At 37.2% G+C, this 14,911-nt stretch overlaps 1 protein-coding gene and 1 long non-coding RNA gene across 2 annotated transcripts in view; both read left to right on the forward strand.

Annotated features, from left to right (window-relative positions):
* LOC126830716 (uncharacterized) overlaps positions 1-13,102 on the forward strand; it is a 39,860-nt gene extending 26,758 nt beyond the window's left edge. The window contains exons 11-12 of the mRNA XM_056102838.1: positions 10,850-10,945; positions 13,095-13,102. Coding sequence (XP_055958813.1) covers positions 10,850-10,945; positions 13,095-13,102 — 104 coding nt within the window. The remainder of the gene's footprint in view (positions 1-10,849; positions 10,946-13,094) is intronic.
* Positions 8,247-10,432, forward strand: LOC130013977 (uncharacterized). Its single transcript, XR_008788948.1, has 4 exons — positions 8,247-8,444; positions 8,830-9,033; positions 9,401-10,147; positions 10,302-10,432. It is a non-coding gene; the product is annotated as an uncharacterized LOC130013977 (long non-coding RNA).
* Positions 13,103-14,911: the final 1,809 nt, after the last annotated feature.

Genomic DNA, 14,911 nt, shown 5'->3' on the forward strand with positions numbered 1-14,911 from the left:
GCACTAATGTGTCAACATACTGTTCACAAAAAATTGCTTTGATCCATTTAGTAAGTCGTTTTATAGAATGATTTGATTAAAGTGCCTCTCTGATTTTGAAATCGTACTGACGTTTTTGGGGGTTTTTTTGCTGTTTAGATTAGTATATTATTATTTATCATTGTGTGGGTTTTTTTCAAGTTTTAAGATTTTATGTACCTTATTAATTTGCAATGTAAATGATGTGCTATTTAAGAGTCTATTATTGATATAATGTCTTCCCGAGAATACGCTACAGTCCGTCACACATAAAATCACACAGAACAAAAACTCGTTTCACTATCAATCAAAGCTATGACACAGCCGACATCAACAAGATATAATTAAATAATATGAAAATAATATGGTATTATATACATTATATGTGAAGATTCGACTTGAATTGTCTTTAAGAAAAATATAACATTTTACTTCACAATGGCGGTTTCAAAACGTTTACCATTTGTTTTATTAGAAAGGATTTAGTGGATCGGTTCTGTGACAAACCAGGCTTGTTTTATTAGAAAGAATTTAGTTTAAATTATTGATAGTTTACTGTGTAAAACTTGTTTCATTAGAAAGAATTTCGTTGAAATTGTTGGTCGTTTATTATGTAAAACCATCTTTCAATAGAAAGGATTTAGTTTAAGTTATCGATAGTTTACCATGTAAAACAGGTTTCACTAGAAAGGGTTTAGTTTAATTTATCGATCGTTCTGTAACACTGGCTTTAGATTTAGCATAGATATGACATAAACGTTGTCAACATTATTTCACGAAAATACATGACGTTGTTTTTACAATTTTCAAAAGTAAAAAAGTAAGTAAGTAAACATTTACATAATACATGAAGTGTCATATATTCACGACCGCTGATATTTGTTGAATTATGTCACGTCCGACGAAGAAATAAAACATTGATAAAAGCACACAAATTCTTTACAAGGATGTTCCTAGGGGTTAATACGTCTCAATAAACAAAGACCTATTTAAGGTTGAGATTACATCCGCTTCAAACCGCCAGGTGTTCTATTTAAAATGTCAGGCCGTTTGGAATTCCTTGCACTATTCTAGATAGTAATCCAGCCACTTGACATCCCAAATACGGTTCTCGGAAGGGAATCCGATAACATGACACCCCGTGGTCTATATTATTTCTGACACCACCGGAAATACTCTAGTCAAAACGTCAGGCCGTTTGAAAAAAAAGCCCCGTTGTACACACTTAGCGAGATATAGGTTTAAAACATTCAGGTACCCGACACCCCGAGAACTGCTCTAGAAATAGATTACTTACATCGATTACTTGGATCTCTTTCCAAAATAGTTCGAGACGGGGATCTTTATTCATATAAGCCAAAGCAGTCTCAAGCGAGCTAAGTCGTTAAACTGGTGTCAAAGAGGGTTATAAACATTTAACGAAATGTCTTTAAAAACCTAAATAAAACTATATGAAAAACAAAGTCAAAATCAAAAGTAAAATAGAAACCAAAGTAAAACTAAGAGCAAAAGTAAAAGCAAAGGCAAGAGTTAAAACAAAAGCAAAGGTTAAATCAAAAGTAAAAATCAAATCAAAAGCAAAAAATAAAAGTAAAAGTTTAATCAAAAGAAAAAGTTAAATCAAAAGTAAAAGTTAAATCAAAAGTTAAACCAAAATGTAAATTAAAATCAAAACACAAATGAAACTAAAATCATTTTTTTTAAAAAGGAATTTGAAATGTAAAACAAAAGTAAAAGTGAAACAGAAAATAAAAATATTTGTCAGCCTATCGCTATCAATCCATTTTTTTTTACTCAAAAGTAAAATAAATATTTTTGGTCGGCCTATTGCTATCATTCATGTCACATAATTAGACGCCCTTGACCCCAATCGGTAACCATCGGCTATTTCACACTGCATCGACTCGTCCGATGTTCTTCCTGCTCTAAGGTTTGAGAACCCGAAATGGACTAGTTAAGGACGAGACCTTGTCCGTTAGCAGAATAAACCAGTCTTTTCACTTCACCAGCCACGAGCGACCATGCACCACCACCTATTGAATCGAGAAAGTACTGCATGAGCGTCTATCAATCCTGATGATGTCTGGACCGGGTAAGTTGCCCCGTGTTGAGTCAAATTAAGCCGCAGGGTCTATTCCTTGTTGTGCCCTTCCGTCAATTCCTTCAAGTTTCAGCCTTGCGACCATTCTACCCGTGGAACCCGTAAAATCTCAGGGTGTCCGAAGCCGCCATCGCACTGTCGAACGAGAAGAGGAGGAGAGATGGCCGGGGTGGAATTCCTCGGGACTGTCGAGGCGTGGATTTGCGGTCGAACCGCGCCCACGAGCTTTTCACGCCTCACATTACACTGTGGAACACGGTGTAAGTTGTTGGATTTAGCATCCCTGGCCATGAGTTCGCTAAAAGATGAACTGGGTAGGACAGAAAGCCCTTGGAGACGACAAAATCGAGCCGAAATTTACTTTTACACGGTGGTATATCCTACCGACGACAGCGAAACACTGTATAGGAGGTCGTTAAGTGAGGCGAGACCTGGTACGGTCCTCGGCGGGGCAGTAAACTTTGGCAGAGAATTGGTTGGGCGATTTTCTTGAGACGTGCGATTCGCGGTGGAAGGTTGTCGGTCTCCCCTTGCTTGGTGTGTACACAGCAATTTTTTTAAAGCAAGAGAGTGTGTTTCGTGAAACTTCCGGCTACCCTTTTCGTCACCGTCGTGGCGTCGCTTGCTCGAGGGGAAGGATGGACCCCGAGACCGTGTCATCGCTCTGTTCTCTCACGACGTGCTTTTTTTTCTCTCTTCGCCACGGATAATTATTTTGTCCGATCTCTCGTCCAGTCACTGCGCACTTTCGTACGATCCAAGACTCGATGGGGACGGTGGAGCGAGCCCGACCCGGGGTCAACACGGCGCCTGGTCATAGCTCACGGACGTCTTCCTTAATGAAGAACGAGGGTGGGTGGGGCCAAGACGATCAAATACCGTCGTAGTACCGACGGCAAAATCTGTCGACCGGGCCGCGGACGAGGCTTGAGAACAGCGGTTATGGACACGTCCGTGGCGGCCTCGAGCAACCCGGGGGTTTACGGGTTCCGTGGGTTCTATGTTTGCAATCAACGTAAGGGCATTACAAGGAGTGGAGCCTGCGGCTTAATTTGACTCAACACAGGGCAACTCCGGGCAGCGTCAGGATCTTAAGGCACAAATGTTAATTTTAGTTTGGTCTTCATAACGGCCCGTCATTTTAATCCAATGTTATTGGCATATTTATCTGTGTATTAATCATAATCAAATTAAAGTGGTCTGAAATACCAATTTTTACTTTAGAATGGCTTTAATGATAACACATTTAATATGTATCAAACTCTGATCAAACAAATTGAACTTCCAATACATTATACATGATATTATTGACAGGTTGATTAATTAAGATTAAAACATAAATCAGTTCTCGGCTAAGTTTTGTTTCTACATGTATATATTCTCTCGTTATACATTTTATATCGTATCATTTGTTTGAGAAAGACTAGAGAAGCCTTGTTAAAATATTCCTCAGTAATATGGAGTAAAGGTATTCCATAGAGTTGTGACCTGTGTAAAAAAAACAATAAAAGTTCGATCAATCAGTTAATTTTGAACAGCAAGTAGGGGATTCTAATTAGATGATTTTACAATTGATCAGAAAAATATTTAAAGCCGCTGGTCTTCATTTGTTTTTGTTTTTTTGTTTTTTTTGTTTTTGATTTGAAGAATGTCTAAATTTTAACAGTTTAATCTACGTTGAAATTGATTGCATAGAATGATTTTTAAATTAAATGATATCGGCATGTTATTCTGGCCTGGGTTTAATCGGATTGAACGGGGCGCTTCAGAAGAATTTACGTGGTGCCGCCATGTATACATCGTCTGCAGAGGGTGGAGAGTGAAAAAAAATCATTGCCTTCTTTGTACCTACCATGTTTGGATTGATATACTTTTTAAGAGATCCAACCGTCATAATATTGTAATTATGACGGGAATTTTAAAATATCATTGATTCTGTCAATTATACAAACATTTCAAAGATCACATTTCTTTTTCAAAATCTTTTAAAATGATAATATCATTGCAACTACCCTTTTTTTCTAGGAATTACAAACATCCACTTCCCATGACAGGTTGGCTATAATAAGTCCCCATATTCCACGCAGTGTAACCATAGGTATATTTTTGCCAATGTTACAGTGGTAAAAGATCGTCACGATTATCGAGACACATTTTGGCATTTTATTAACGTAATTAAACCTACTTTTGTCACGTGTACCTGCCATCTACAATTTTTTTAGTAATTACAATTTACAATTGCTTGCAAGCAGACCAAGTTCAATATCGGGTTAAAAAGTTAAAATCCTTGCATGTGTCAGTTCTATTTCTAAGCCCATTTCTAAATCCAATTTAATACACAACGTGTTGTTTCACACTTTGTACATGTCAAATAAGTTCACCAATGAATTTAATCATTGATTGCAATTAGCTTTTACTAAAACGAAATACCTATTCGATCTTTTATAAACCCATGAAACAGATTTACTCATCGAATTTCCTTAGGTTGTCTAACCTTGAGAGATCACACTCTAAACAACGCGTAGGTTCATGAAATCTAACTATTTGCGAACGCTATTGTATTTGATTCACTTATGCGGGTATTAAACTATTTGTGTATATTATGCATGGAGTAGACAACATGCTCTAATAATTTAATGTAAAGGTTTATATCTGCCTGTTAAGATACGACCAATAATACTTTCATTCTAAGTATCCGATGTCTATGCAACGGATGAAAATTTTGACTAAATTTTGAAAAACAAATTACACTTTAGATTATTCGAAATTAAAGTAATGTAACGATATGCGTCGCTGGTTAGATGTGGAAAGCCCACGTGCCAAAAACGCCTCACAACGAATGTGTGACGCATACTCTCTCCTGCTACACATTATTTTAGTCTTGTGGTTGTCTAGTATTGTCTCTGGTTATATTTTTTATACGCCCACATTTTCATGTGGACGTATATTGTCGTTGCCCCTGTCCGTCCAGACGTCCGTCCGTCCGTCCACAATTGTTTGTGGACACTCTACAGGTCACAATTCTTATCCGATTTTGACGAAACTTGAAATATAGGTTTATCTCCAAAAGATCTCGTCTGCTTTCGATATTGGCATGCATCGGATCGAAACTTCATGGATTATGGCCCCTGTTTGTACGAAAAATCACAATTTTTATCCGATTTTGTTGAAACTTAAAATGTAAGTTTATAACCCGCATATCAGACCATAACTTCATGAATTATGGCCTCTGATTGTACGAAAAATCGCGTTTTTAGCTTGTGAACCCTATAGAGGTCATAATTTTTATCCGATTTAAAAAACCGTATTATTATATCACCGTTACACCCTAAGGACAGCTGAGTTCGAATTTCGTAAAAATCGGCCCAAAAATTGACAGACAAAATGGCCGCCGTTCGTTCTCAAATAACGTAAAAATATGGTATATCAAGGTAGTGGACCCTATAGAGGTCACAATTTTTATCCGATTTTGTTGAAACTTGAAATGGAAGTTTATAACCCAAAGATATCGGTTCCTTTCGATATTCACGCATATCGGACCGTAACTTCCTGAATTATGGCCCCTGATTGTACGAAAAATCGCGTTTTTAGCTTGTGGACCCTATTAAGGTCATAATTTTTATCCGATTTAAAAAAAAAAAAACGTATTTTTATATCACCGTTACACCATAAGGACGGCTGCGTTCGAATTTTGTGAAAATCGACCCAAAACTGGCAGACAAAATGGCCGTCCTTCGTTCTCAAATATCGTAAAAATATGGTATATCAAGGTTGTGGATCCTATGGAAGTCAAAATTTTTATCCGATTTTGTTGAAACTTGAAATGTAAGTTTATAACACAAAGATCTTGGTACCTTTCGATTTTTACGCATATCGAATTGTAATTTCCTGAATTATGGCTCTTGATTGTAGGAAAAATCACTTTCTTTTTAGCTTGTTCTCTATCCATCTCTCGAAAATGTGGGCGTATCCTGCCTGGCAGCCGCTGGTAATTCTCTTCCTTTGGCTAGGACTCACGTAGTGTATTCATTTTTTTATCTCAGCCGCTAAAAAGTTTGTCTACCGGGAACAAGAATGAATCCAGATGGTAGCTCTTCAACTTAAACGATTTTTCCCAACAAACCTACATGATATCCCCCACACTGATCAGAAGTGAATATTCGCTAGGCCGCTACAATCACTGATAAGGATGACATCGATGCGAATTAATGAGTCCCAAATATTAACTGTTTTTCCGTCAAAGTAGGGGATATTTGATTTTGGGGGCATAATACTAAAATATACAAATGACTACGAAAAAAGTCATTATAGAACCTAACAGAAGAAACATTTCCAGTTACATGTGACGCCCAAACGCACCAATAGCTACCGCATGGAATGCAGGTGATGCTTGGGATCATCATGGGGGTCCAACCCAAGATTTGCACGACTCTGACTTTGAATGTTACAGTCATTGTGGCATTGAATTCCAGGGTGGAAACATCAGTTTAATTGTTTTAGTGACCAGAAAACAAATTTTGATATGCGTCGGCTTACCCAAAATGAAAGGTTACGTGCCCTTGGCATGCTACAGATCGGCACAACACAGGCGGTTGTGGCGCGGACGATGAATGTTTCTCAGTCTGTCATAAGCAGGCTATGGTCCAGATACCGTGATACACAATCTGTACAGGACAGACCACGCTCAGGTCGACCAAGGGCGACAACTCAAGCCCAGGATCGATTTATCCGTACCTTGGCCTTGAGAAATCGTGTCATCACAGCAAATCAGACCAGCGCTCGTCTTCAAACAGACACTGGTGTGAGAGTGAGTGGCCAGACGATTCGGAATCGACTGCATAGGGGTCACCTTCGCGCCCGACGTCCTCGCGTGATCCCTTGTTTGAGAGATCATCACATTCAGGCAAGACGTCGTTGGAGTAGGGATCGTCAACACTGGGATAATCGACGCTGGAGCAATGTGATGTTTTCAGATGAGTCAAGGTTCACTGTTGATTTTTTGGACAGACGTAGGAGGGTGTGGCGTCGTCGAAACGAGCGCTTCCAAGACGTTAACGTCATCAGACATGATCGATTTGGGGGTGGTTCTGTTATGGTGTGGGGAGGCATCACTGTTGCTGGAAGAACGGCTTTACATGTTGTTGCAGGGCGTGTTACAGGCCAGTACTACCGGGACAACATCTTGGCAGTCCATGTTGTGCCGTTCGCACGACGTCATGGCCGCCGTTTCATCTTCCAGGATGACAACGCAAGATGTCACAGGGCCAGGATCGTTACAGGTTACCTCCAACAACAGAACATCACCACATTACCTTGGCCAGCACTGAGTCCCGATCTCTCCCCCATCGAGCATGTCTGGGACATGCTTGGACAGAGATTACGTCAACGTCAACAACGTCCTGCCAATGTCCAAGAGCTTGCTGCTGCGTTGCAACAGGAATGGAACAATCTGGACCAAAATGACCTTAGACGTCTCATTAGGAGTATGCCACGTCGGATCAATGCTTGTTTGGCAAACAGGGGAGGATTTACCCGTTACTGACTTGGTTGTGATGCTGTGGTAACTTTGCTGTTTGACCCCGGGTATCATTTTACCCTTATAATGGTCAGTCTGTGCCTTACTTAGTCTAACGATCATTTGGAATAAATCGATGAATGTGAACTTCATTTCATTTTGTCATTTGTTTCTTCGTCAGTTTCATTAGGTGACTTTAATAACACATAAAAATCAAATATCCCCTACTTTTTTTGAATAGTATATATAACAGTTAAATCTTCCTATTGCAAATCTTTCCGGGGGCCTTAAATGCATTTATTCACATGAAAAGCCTGTATTCAACCACCTAGATAATCTGAATATGATGATTTGAAGTACGATAATCGAGACATTGTTTATTATCGTAACAATGGCAGCAATAAAATTCGAGACCACTCTATTCTTAGTAAAACCGCAAACACTGATAACTTACCCCAGAATAGAGAATTTTGACTGAAATTTTCAATATAATCGCCTTTTCATTATCTATTTTGAAACCATTATAGCGAGTACTGTTAGCTCTTTATCTTTATCATTTTTAATAATGTAATCAATAGCGGTCTTGTTTTTTTCTCTGAAATGTAGGCCACAACGTTCATCAGTCATCTACAAGAGTAGCTGGGAATATTAGTATCTATACAGCTACTAATCTAAATCTACAAGAGAATAGAGAATATTATAGTACTGTACTAGCTTATAATAAAGCAGGATTATTGAGCTGGGCCAATAGTGATGGAATATTAATAGACAATACAACTCCCACTTCCGGTATTATACATGATGGTAATGGTAAGTGATCTATTGAAATTATTGAATATAGGGTACCCCCCCCCCCCCCAATTACTTGAACTAATTCTGTGTACGATCATTCTCCAAAGTTTCAGTTATCTTTGTCGCTTTGCATAAAAGTCGTGATCTTTCCAAGTAGAAGAATTACAATTTGTGGGTTCTGTTGTTTTTGTTTTGGTTTTTTTTTCGTTTTTTTTTTTGGGGGGGGGGGGGGGTGTGTGTGTGCGTGTGTGGGGGGGGGGGGGGCACATTATACTTATTTAGCCGATTTTAATTTTTTAAAATCTGGTACGTATTTTCATATTTCGCAAAGAAATTTCCAGCTTTTTATAAACAACCATGATAAATTGGCGGATATGGTCTCTTATTAATTCAAATTTTACAGATATCTATGATAAAGATTACCAATACTCTACAACAGTTATATCCTCATCATGGTATGGTTTTACTGATAGTGGTACTGGTATAGTGAAATATTACTGGTGTATTGGTACTGATATTAGTACTACAGATTGTAATATACACGACTGGAAGAATGTAGGATTAAATACTAGAGTGTCTGTAAACCTAACCTCACCTTTAAATCATGGTAGGCATTCTAAAGTTTCCATATTAATTGAATAAAATCTCAATTTCCACCAGATATAGATTGAAATGATTAAATAAAAATCCTTTCATTATCGTGACATTATATATACTACAGTAGGGATATATCACTCGTCATATTTTCGTCTTGCCTAGACACGCGCGATACTGGTCCTCTATTGTAGTATAGTGGACAAGATATCTCTTTAACTGTCTGAGGAAAGAGTCTGCTCAAATATAATATACCTCAAGGCCACCCCATAACGCCTCACGCCATCTCTTGCAAAATAAATGGGTTTCTGAATTTTTTGTTTCCAAATGTGATCTATTGTCACTATAACAAATACGACATTTCTATTTTATTTTTATAGGTATGAAAATTTATAATAAAGTGTATGCTGTAGATGGGAGTGGGTTAAAATCTGATGTAGCAGTGTCTGATGGTACTACAATTGATACCACGCCCCCAGTACCGGTTGATATAGATTATATTGGAGAAAATCTCATCGCCAATCCATCATTTGAAGAAGGCGTGACAGAATCAAATAAGGAATGTGATGACCAACCACCAGCTCCTTGGTATATTGACTCCACCTCGTGTATTAAAATCATCCAATCACCACCTTCCGTTTCAAAAGAGGGTGGAGCCTATATTAAAGTGAAAGGTCATATTCAACAAACAGTTTTTTATTTAAACACCCAAAGTGCTTACCATGTTATAGTACATGTTGGATATCCACATGATGTTAGCATTCAGCATGACAACGTGGAAGGTTTCGTGCAATTCGGACAAGAAATTCACACTTTCAGCCTTGACCCAGAACGATGTCAGGGGATATGTGACATCGACCAACAGCCATTAATATTATGGAATAAATTTACTTATGTATTCCATCCAAGAGAAGCAAGAGAAGTGATAAGAATTGGTACAAGTAAATTACATATGATATTAGCTGTAGATGATGTATATGTACAACAAGTTAATTATATAGATATAACAAGTGACTCTAATCATTTAATACACCATACAGTGTTTAGACCTTATTGGTCATCTCTTCATCTTACCTGGCATTTTAAAGATGATCAAAGTCCTATTACAGATTATCAATGGGCACTAGGTGAGTAGTTTGAATACATGTACTACTATATGTAAATATATCAGTGACTATAATTAAGTAATACAATAGTGTTTAAATCATGTAGGTATTTAGTTATAGCAAATCGTTTACTGTTTTGGCAACGGTTTTCAATAAGCAATTATATTAATTTCAGGAACTGTGCAAGGTGGAACCCAGATTCGGGCGTTCACAAGTGTTGGCAGAAATCAACAAGCTACAGCATCCGGTCTAAAATTAGCCCATAATACACTACTTTATCTGACTGTGATGTCAACCAATGGCGTCGGACTGACAACTGTCAGCCAATCAGCGAGTATTGTTGTCGATATGACTCCGTCAATAATATCAGAGATAAACGATGGTATAGGTAAGAAATTAAATGATTATTCTGAGGTACTTTAATGGAAAAATATTATTGACCACCACAATGAAAAATCGGCTATTTAAATAAAATCTATTCAGAATGGTTATCAACACCAAGTTCAGGGTTGAAACTTGGTAATTACTTGGCAGGATTGTACTGTTTACTAAACCAAATCACAGTTAACATTGTCGAAGGTTTAATCTTTGGTTCGTATCAAACCCACATAACGGATGAAAACAGAATTCGCATAATCTCGATAGCCCCAAAAATTGTTTCTTGTTTAATACATTAACTTGGCTTTCTCTTTTGTTGAATTAAATATGTTTTGATCATTTTAGAGAATGATGTAAATTTCCAGCTAACCAAACTTATATCAGTTAATTGGAAAGTAGGAGATCCAGAATCAGGAGTAGAATATTGTCATTGGGCTATAGGTAATACTTTACAATTTTCAACGTTGTAATAACGTAATTTGTTAATCGGTTATAGGCAAGATCCCCTCGTAGTAGACCTTTTGGCGAATACCGTCTTTATTAGCCCAGCCAGTGCAGAACAGTAGGATGTTAAACCCAAGTTAATTTTGCTTTACAACATGCAACGAATGGCGTATATCTATGTAACAAAGGTCGAATGTTGATTGTAATTATTGTTAATTTCTGCAACATACAATCTATTACTTGTATCAACTAGACTACATGTAGGTTATTTGATTATTCACAACGTGTATACATTGATCAATTAATGTTTTATATACAAGGTTCAAGGCACGGCGGTGTTGATATACAGCCATTTACTCCTGTACCAGATAAACAATCATTTGTTCAAGTTGAACTCAGTGTTAATCAAATACAGAACTCTAAACAAGTTTATTCTACTGTAAGATGTTATAATAAAGCTGGTTTACCAACTACAGCTACTACCGATGGCGTTCTGGTTATAATCAAAATGGCTGCCATAGCAGACGGTCAGATCGCCATTGATGAAGATGGAGTATCCGCATATTCGGTGAAGGATGATTGTTATCCATTGACTGATAGTTTACGATTAAAATGGGATTTAGAAAATACCAGAATTGATACCAAGTCTATACAGGTATATATATTTTAAGAAAAGGAGAAATTCCAGATAAGTGGACTTTTAACACTTATCTGTGCACATTTGAGCGCCTAGAATTAACAGTGTCTTTTTATACGCCCACATTTTCATGTGGACGTATATTGTCGTCGCCCCTGTCCGTCCGTCCGTCCACAATTGTTTGTGAACAGTCTACAGGTCACAATTTTTATCTGATTCTAATGAAACTTGAAATATAGGTTTATCACCCTAAGATCTCGGTTCCTTTCGATATTGGCATGTATCGGACCGTAACTTCATGGATTATGGCCCCTGATTGTACGAAAAATCATGTTTTTACCTTGTGAACACTGTAGAGGTCACAATTTTTATCCGATTTTGTTGAAACTTGAAATGTATGCTTATAACCCAAAGATCTCGGTTCCTTTTGATATTTGCGCATATCGGATCGTAACTTCCTGAATTATGGCCCCTGATTGTACGAAAATACGCGTTTTTAGCTTGTGGACCCTATAGAGGTCATAATTTTTATCCGATTTAACAGAACGTATTTTTTTATCACTGTTACACCCTAAGGATGGCTGAGTTCGAATTTCGTGAAAATCGGCCCAAAACTGACAGACAAAATGGTCGCCCTTCGTTCTCAAATAGCGTAAAAATATGGTATATCAAGGTTGTGGACCCTATGGAGGTCACAATTTTAATCCGATTTTGTTAAAACTTGAAATGTAAGTTTATAACCCAAAGATCTTGGTTTCTGTCGATATTCGCGCCTATCGGACCGTAACTTCCTGAATTATGGCCCCTCATTGTATGAAAAATCGAGTTTTTAGCTTCTGGACCCTATAGAGGTCATAATTTTTATCCGATTTAAAAAACTGTATTATTATATCACCGTTACACCCTAAGGACAACTGAGTTCGAATTTCGTGAAAATCAGCCCAAAACTGACAGATAAAATGGCCGCAATCGTTCTCAAATAGCGTAAAAATAGGGTATATCAAAGTTGTGGACCCTATAGAAGTCACAATTTTTATCCGATTTTGTTGAAACTTGAAATGTAAGTTTATAACACAAAGATCTCGATTCCTTTCGATATTTGCGCATATCGAATTGTAATTTCCTGAATTATGGCCCTTGATTGTCGGAAAAATCACTTTCTTCTTAGCTTGTTCTCTATCCATAATGTGGGCGTATCCTGCCTGGCAGCCGCTGGTTCATAATACAATAATTTAGTGTTTCAGTTTAGAATAACCCCTCTGACTGGGAGGAAACCGTTTAAAATAAACTTAAGCCAAATATGAGACATGTCATCTTTACACGGCTTATATTGGTTATTACAAGTACATATTAGATTTATGTATTTTATTACCAGGTATCGGTGTATGGTCCAGGTTATAATTTAGATAAAGAAGTTCGAGTTACAGAGATTAGTTATAACCAGGCTAAATTAAGAAGTTTATCACTACAACCTAACTCTAACTATAATGTTAGTGTTTCTACCATTAGTGTATTAGGAAAGCAAGACAATTCTATATCAACAGTAATATCATCTGTAGCACAACCACATATTTTACAAGGTTTGTATAAATCATTCTGCCAGTAAAAAAAAATTCAAATTTGATATACGATGTGTAATATTATTCGAGTGTAACAAAAGTCTTTACTTTTTTATTGGATTATGTCAGAAATTGGATTCAGTTTGAGGTATCTTTAATTTCGATGTGGAGTTAGGGCAACCATGCTTCTGTAAATTTGCAAAATAGCGCATTTAACCAGATGAACTCAAAACACTTTAGGTCAACTATGGAGCTGTAAATTTTCAACGATAGGGCATTTAACCTGATGAACTTTGTTTTGGCCCTGTTTTTAGAAATATGCTCATTTTCTTAATCTTATTGGATTGGACTGTGCAGTGTGACTACTGGTGAATATTGAATGATATATTCTAAATGAATAATGATACTATTATTACTATTCTACATATTTCAGCGGGTTCAAAATTACTAATCGCCAGATCATTTGATGGGAAATCAATGGAAATGTCATGGAGAGATTTATTTACGTCCCCATGGAAGAACCTGTATTATGAAGTCAGTTTAGGAACTTCGCTAGGAGGAGCGGACGTTATACAATGGCAAGAGACAAAAGTTGCTTCCATTACCATTGAAATGCCTGATATATCGAAGTTACCAAGAATATATTTAACAATAACAGCTGTGGACCCCTGCGGTCTTTTCCTACATTATAATCATACCATTGTACTTTAACAAACTGAAATTATTATTTAAAATTATCTTTGTAGATAGTTTCTACAATATTACCTACTGCAAATAACTGTGATACGTTTCCTCAATATATTTTAAAAATGTATTTAACACACTGCTGCCAGTCTTTTTATTTTATTCCTACATTTTCATACAATAGATATATATAAATATATAACAATTTTGTAGATCTGCATGGTGTTTCTCGTCATTATACTTGTACAGCAAGTATATTCAACGTTGGTTATCGTAGATATTTATAAATATTTCCTGTATTATAATTAGTGTTTTCCTGAATAACCCAAATATTGGCTGCTGTAAATAGTATTCCTATACTATGATTAGATATATTAAACAGTGACGGTTATTATTTCCTATCTAATTAGAGGCGGTCTGGAATAGTTCTGCGGTGGTCCACCGGGTTTCAAGCGTTTGGTGTCTCTTCCTAGAGTAGTTTAGAACATATAGTCCACGTGGTGTCTATAATAGTAAGTGCAGGAGGACCGCACTGCACGTAAAACAAAAATCTACAAGATAAACCTGCGGACAAGACAGAAAATAGACTTTGCACCAAATAATCAAATAAATATATATATAAATAAGGTGTAATCCTTTTTCTAGAATGTTTCAAGTGGTATTAAGCCCCATACTAGTAATCTACTGGGTATAAAGCGTGAGTAGTTTCTTCCATGAGCAGATCAAACTGCCGAAATTGTTAACTAAACTATGTATATTAAAGATACATTATGGGAGATTCGGTAACGAGTTGGCAGTTCTCACTATAATAGTTAAACACTAGATAATGTAAAGGCAATTTGCTGAAAATTTCATTCAAATTGATCCACTATGAACCGAGAACTAAGCGACTGAAATTTCGCAAGCCTGGAGGTCGGGTGTTCGATCCCTGCATTGGACGAGAAAGTTCATCCAGATTTTCCGGCGTGGTTCTCCCTTGTCAGTGATGCAGGACGGAGAGGCTGACAAGGAAAGCTGTCTAGTCGTTCGGATGGGACGAAAAACCGAGGTCCCGTGTACACATTGGCGTGCACGTAAAAGATC

Source organism: Patella vulgata, chromosome 8 (assembly GCF_932274485.2).
Source record: "Patella vulgata chromosome 8, xgPatVulg1.2, whole genome shotgun sequence".
Taxonomy (NCBI): Eukaryota; Metazoa; Mollusca; class Gastropoda; family Patellidae; genus Patella; species Patella vulgata.